General features: G+C 43.6%; 1 protein-coding gene across 1 annotated transcript; it reads right to left on the reverse strand.

Moving 5' to 3' along the window:
• Positions 1–760: 760 nt before the first annotated feature.
• Positions 761–6060, reverse strand: LOC147638896 (putative pentatricopeptide repeat-containing protein At3g01580). Its single transcript, XM_086792819.1, has 6 exons — positions 6022–6060; positions 5766–5840; positions 5522–5581; positions 4920–5054; positions 3343–3592; positions 761–3183 (listed from the first exon to the last, which is right to left on the reverse strand). The coding sequence occupies exons 1-6, from the start codon at positions 6058–6060 to the stop codon at positions 761–763; spliced, it is 2982 nt and encodes a 993-aa protein (XP_086648945.1).
• Positions 6061–7037: the final 977 nt, after the last annotated feature.

Here is a 7037-nt window from a genome sequence, read left to right on the forward strand (position 1 = left end):
ATATCATCCCTATCACGTGGGTTTATGTGTATACACATGTACAGTCATCAGTTTAGGCCACCCAGTGATTTACATTAATTTGGGTTGGATTTACAGTTAATTGGGTTGCTCATGTGGGTTGATGTATCCTTCACATGTACGGTCATCAGTTTAGACCATCCAGTAATTTACGCTTATTTGAATTGAATTGCCAGTTATTTGGGTTGCTTTGCATGCATGCAGGACACCCCTAGTTTGGACACATTCTACACACACTTGATGTGATATGACAGGGTGATAGATCAGGACATAAGGGTTTGCGTTAGTGCATGGGTATCATATAAGTAGGCATGTGTTAGGACATCTTTCATGGCAGTTCAGGTACAGCGATATTTGGATGAATATGACTGTGGGTACCAATGGTCAGATGATCGATCTGAACATACATAACTGTGGTTTTACTCTTGTATTTCATGATTGAATGGCTACATGGCACATCCACAATAGTTGAACATCAGTTTGGGGCACTTTGAACTTCTCAGTTTCTCACACCTACATACACATTCCAACTCACACAGCACCATTTTTAAGTAAACGTTGATGTGCATGGGGGTTCCATGTACCTATGCAATGCCAATGTACAGGGTGGGAAGGTCTGTTGCTGTTGGTGGAAGACTAGGAGTTGTTCTTGCCTTTTACATCTCAAAGCACTATAAATATGATCCCCTCGTCTTCCTTCTCTCAATTATCACACGAAGTAGTCCATTTGCCTATAATGGCACTAAACCACCTTAATCACATACTCTTGCAGCTCACAATCAGTATAGATGTTTGACATCAAGACATATACAGCAGCCTGCTTGGGCTGCAGATTTACTGCCTGATCAAATGCCTGTTTTGCTAGCGCTATATTGCCATGTATTCGACATGCACCCAGCAAGCAAACAAACTTGCTCAGATCGGACTGCATCGGCATCCTTCCTAACATGTTCTCGATCCTCTTGAAATCTCCTGCACGCCCAAGGAGATCCACCATATTGCCAAAATGTGTTAAGTCTGGAGTAATGCCATAAACTCTGCTCATGGATTCAAAGTATTCAAGACCTTTGACAACAAAGCCCGTATGGGTGCAAGCTACAAGAACAGAAGAAAATGTTACTTCATCAGGCTTCATACTTGACAGTTTCAGCTTCTCAAACACATGCAAGCTTGCTGTCAAATTCCCTTCCCCTGCATGACCAGCAATGCATGTGTTCCATGACACAATATCAGGTTCAGAAAGTTCATCAAAGACCGCCTGAGCATCTACCATGCTTGCACAACTCCCATAAGCATGTATTAGAGTAGCCACCACAGAGGAAAACATATCATATCCAGCACAGACAATGTTGAAGTGAAGCTGTTTACATATCTCCATGCTTCCCGTTTCACAGCAGGCTTGCAAAATGCATTTAAGTGTTACATCATCCAGAGTAATGTGCTCCTCTTGCATCTGTTTGTACACTCGTAATGCCTTCTCTGCTTGACCTTGCTCAACATATGCTGAAAGCATTGCATTCCATGACACAACATCCCGTTGAGACAAAGCACTGAACACATTCTCTGCTTCTGCGATGGCCCCCGACTTGCCATACATACTCACAAGGGTGTTACCAACAAGGACATCCAATGCATAGCCCTTCCTCCGTGCATCTGTGTGCAAAGCCTGTCCAATCTCCAAAGACATCACTTTGGTTAACCTCTCCTTGACAACAACGGCTTCTTCCTTCTCTGCAACAATGCCACATGCCTGAAGGGCAATCACAAATGTCAGCTGGTTTGAACTCCTGCCTTCCTCCTGCATCTGTCTGTACAACTGTAAAGCTGTCTCTCCTTGGCCCTGCTCAACAAATGCTGTGAGCATAGCATTCCAAGACACGATGTCATGTTGGGACAAAGCACCAAACATATCCTTTGCTTCCAAAATGCTCCCACACTTGTTATACATATTTACAAGGGAAGTACCAACACGGAGATCTGATGTGTAGCCCTTACCGCAAGCATCAGTGTGCAACGCATGTCCAATTTCTAGAGACATCATTTTGGTTGCTCTCCCCTTTGCAATAAGGACTTCTTCCTTCTCTGCAAGGGTGCCACATGCTTGAAAGACAATCACATATGTCAGCTGGTTTGGACTGATGCCTTTCTCTTGCATCTGTGTGTACAACTGTAAAGCCTTCTCCCCTTGGCCCCACTCGGCATACCCTGAGAGCATTGCGTTCCATGACACAACATCATGCTGGAACAGTGCACCAAACAAATCCCCAGCTTCCATGATGGTTCCACATTTGCCATACATACTCACAAGAGCCGAACCAACAAAGACATCTGATGTGTAGCCCTTCCTATGGGCATCTGCGTGCAGCGCCTGGCCTATTTCCAGAGACATCAATTTGGCTGAATGCCCCTGCGCAACAAGAGTTTCTTCCTTGTATGCAAGCACCCCACATGCCTGAAGGGCAATCACAACTGTAAGCTGATTTACATGCGCACCTTCTTCATGGGTCTGTCTGTACAGCAGTAGAGCCTTCTCTCCATGGCCTTGCTCAACATATGCTGAAAGCATTGCATTCCATGACACAATGTCAAGTTGGGACATGGAACTAAACACGTCCTCTGCTTCCACAACAGCCCCACACTTGCTATACATACTCAAGAGGGCTGTACCAACAAACGCATCGGATGCAAAGCCCTTCCTGCGAGCATCTCCATGTAATTTCTTTCCCTGCTCAAGGTCTCGTATGCTGCCACAAGCTTTGAAGAGGCTGACAAAGGTATAACTATTTGGCTCCACACAGTCCTCCTGCATGCATTGATACATCTTGAGGGCTTCCTGCCCATGGCCACACTCCACATAAGCAGAGATGATGGCTGTCCAGGAGAAGACAGTAAGGTGAGGCAAACTACCAGATATTAAGCGTGCATCTTCGATGGCATTACACTTTGCCAGTGTCATCACCAAGTAGTCACCCAGCAAGCCAGTAAGCTCGGCTGTAAACCTGGTGAAATGGGCATGGACTTGCTTGGCATGAGCGGGGGCCTTCTTCTTGTTACATGCCTTCAGGAGGGAGAGGTAGGTGTTGGTGGAGGGGGAAGTGTCCATGCGAGAGAGAACATCCAGCGCCGTGTCGAGGCGACCTTCTTTGCAAAGGGCTTGAAGAAGCGCTTCATCATTATGTGAAACCCCACCCTCCCTCTTGCAGAAGAGGGAAGAGGAGTGCTGCTGCTGCTGTTGAGGGGGAGGGGGAGAATGGGTATGGGCATGGCCATGTACATAGTCATGATAACGATGATGATGATGATGGTGAATGAAACTAAACTTGCCGACCGACAGGGGTTTGTTCAGCAGCCACAGGCTCTCTATGGAGGCCTTGTGTAGGTGCGTTTGGCTTGTCCTGCTGTTGCACCGCAACCGCGATGCTGGGTTTGACTCCGCAAGATCGTTCTGCCTCTCCTCTTTTTGTTGCTGGCTTCTTCCCTGTCTCTGTGTTAGATTAGTGCTGTGAATGCTAACGAAGGGCGCTGAGAAAATCTGGCACTTGGAGAGGATGGGCCGTGACAGCATACAGAACCGCTGCGCATCCGCGTGAAGTTATTACGTTAGCAATTTCCCAACTTTAGCCTAACCTTATAACCTTAGGACTTCACCCGTTTTTTGGGCACAAATTTTTTTCTTTGTTTTGGTTTGCACTCCAATTTTTTTGGGAATTACATATTTTTATTAAATATTAAAAAATTTATCTGATGTCTATAACTTTTTCACTTGCGTTACTTTTCTTTGTCAATTAAAGGGACATGATTTTCAGTCTTTAAATCTCGACCTGAGGGAAAATTTTAATTTTTTGAAAATAAATATTAATAAATTTATAGATTTATAAAATCAAAGGTTTGGTAAAAATAAAATTCAGTATAATTAAAGATTGATAAAAATAAAAGAGCATAAAAATAGACATGAAAAGTATGCACATGATATTTTATTAAATAAGTGATTTATTACAGCATCAACGTGTATTTTTGGACCACATTACATGTCAAAACAGCTCATAAACAATAGTTCATATGCATGAGAACACTACATAAATATAACATCTTTTTCTTTTTGTGTTATGTAGAGTGGGACCATGCAAGACCACATTCTTCAAGGAATTGCTTTTCCACACCGGGCTACACTTGTCACACTGAGGTCATCTCTTTCAAGTTCATCTTCATCCTTGTCAAGCGAGATAGGATTGTTTCAGGTTTCGAGTAGGTCTTCCTCTTGGTCTTCTTCCTTATTTTCCATTGGTGGTTTTGCAACAACATCATGGCTTCCAAAATACCTGAAAGAAACATTGTCGAAAAAGAAACTGACATCAACATATGCACATTGTGTAATATGCGGCACCTTCATCACTTTCCACACTATTGCAACTCTTCTTTTATCCATGCCATTCCCTATCTTTGGAATGATCCAATTGGCCGAGGGATAGTACTCGCTAGTTCGCAGCATGCATAGCGAGGTTGACTCTAGGATTGCACCAAGCCTATTTGGTATATAATTATCCATGTACACGTAGGCACAATCAAACATGTTGATGGGTCACCTTGGCCATATAATGCATATTACTCATGAACCCTTGTCATTTCTTCGAATGTCACATTGCACGAAAAGAAGCTAAAGTGCGGCTTGTGCACGTCTTTCATGCAATACCCTAACATGTCTTCATAGGTGTGCAAACGAACTTGCTTCAAACCTCTACACATGATAATACTTCGGGGTAGTTTATAGACATTCTAACCCGGATATTTCTTGATCAGTCTACCAATAATCAACAATGATGGAGCAACCATCCTGATCACCATTTGGAAGGGAAGACGACAGAGAGCACCACCCTTCACCAACTCATGCACTCAACTCAGACCACTGGCTCCCAGAAAGCAAGATCAATGTCTCCATGGCCTACACCAACAACGACTAAAACATCAAGGATTTTAACATTTGAGGATGCAACATTATACACTGATGTACTGGATGACCTTGCTTTCTTTTTAACAAACTGTAAATTTTTTACCACATCAGGTCCTTCAGGTGGTGTAAAGATTCACGCACTTTTCCAGGGGGTAGTAGATGTGGTGGTAACATCTTCATGATGTCGAGGTGCCATAGCACACATCCCAAGAGGTAAAGAACATGCAACAAAGGATGGCACACATACAAATTAACACACATAAAGCCAAATTAGACATAGATACAAAGCCAAATTAGACATAGATACAAAGGTTAATCAAATAAAGACACAAGGTCAGAAAACCCTAAACATAGAGATCGATAGACACACAAGAGATAGATAGACACCAATGCAAATGAGACAAAGACACACAACACACACAAAGATTGGGAAAGGCAACCCGATGGGCCAATAGACCACACAACACACAACCGTGAGCACGGAGATCTCTCTTATAGTTAAGCCATTGCACGGATGGCTGCCCGAAAGGCACAGACGCACTAGACAAACCCTACAGGACCAGATGGACAGAAGTGTAGCTGCTTCTCCATGAAGTAGTCCATGAGCCCAACGAACTAAAACCATTTACAAGACCCTAAGAAAAGGTGCCAAGTAATACCTGAGCCCCATCGATGGAGAGTGCTACCATGCATAGCCAAGGACACCATTACATGCAGGCACGAGAGGCACTAACATCATGCATCTACAAGAGCCAGCCATGAGAGCCACCTAGAAGAGCCAGCCATGAGAGCCACCGACAATGTGGCGAGGACCAAATGCACCCATATACCGAACCCAGACAAGGACACGAATCTGTATGCCCACGTGAAAGAACTAGAACCAAACAAGATGACCAACCAGAATCAGAAAGAAAACACTAAACGAGTAGATTAACAAAGGTGCTACATATTATTTGAGCCTGATCAACGGAGGTCGCACCAACTCACATGTGGACAACAAGACAAGCCACGATGAGACCACATATAGAGAAAGGAGCAAAGGTGTCACATATTACCTTCATGATCCGAGGAGAGCTATAGGCTCTGGCTCCCATAGCCGAAGGAGAGCAACACTATAACCAAAACATACCAAGGAGAGTAGCACATGTAACCAAAACACACAACAAATCTTCTTACCTCCAAACGTGGTGGTTATCATGGAGAAGAGCTGATCACTTTTCTCGAATGACACAAAGATGGTTCTTGTAGGACAACCAACTGTTCTGTATTGAATAGTGGCCAGGCTCATAATTGAGGGCCAAATTATATTGAGTACCAAACTCAGGGGAGTCGACATATTGGTCTTTCATGCTATCTAAGTCCTTCCTCGTGATTTCGAGAATGGTAGATTCCTAGACTGCATGGATGCTGGCCTTTCGACTACTGGGTTATGCTTACCAGGGATGTATTCAATCATTCCTCCAAACTGTTGGAAGAGTTGACTCCACTTGGCCTGTCGATCACTCCACTGGGCAATGGGCATGGTTTGAAGCCACTTAAGTGCTTGGTGGTCTGTTTTGACTGTGAAAACCTCATCCAGATATGCTTGGGCCTACCTTGTCGAACTCAAGCTAGGTAAACATAATGATTTTACCCGACAGGCCTTGGAGGACTAACTAACTAACACTATCTCTAAGAAACCCTAAAGTCACAACCGTGAAACATGATCCTATATAATCACGGCCATGATTCTACAAAATCATGTCACATTACTTCTTCCCATCATTATCTTGGAAAAGCTAAAATCAATTACAAAATGCATTAGGACACCCCAATGGCCTGACGCTCACTGTCTTGTCACCATCCTGATTGGTGGAATCACAACCGTAATTCCCCACCTATAGAATCACACCAAAAAGATTTTAAAAATTATATTTTCTTAGCCCTAGTAGCGTTATATGCATGGATAAGAATAAATCAGATCCCTTTTTGCAATTTCACTTGACGTGATTATTAGCAGTCGGCTATGGTCATGAATGACGCGATCACATCGACTCTTGTCATGAATCACGTCACAAATCCCAAGACCAAT

Source organism: Cibotium barometz, chromosome 4 (assembly GCF_041138505.1).
Source record: "Cibotium barometz isolate CiBa-2024 chromosome 4, ASM4113850v1, whole genome shotgun sequence".
Taxonomy (NCBI): Eukaryota; Viridiplantae; Streptophyta; class Polypodiopsida; order Cyatheales; family Cibotiaceae; genus Cibotium; species Cibotium barometz.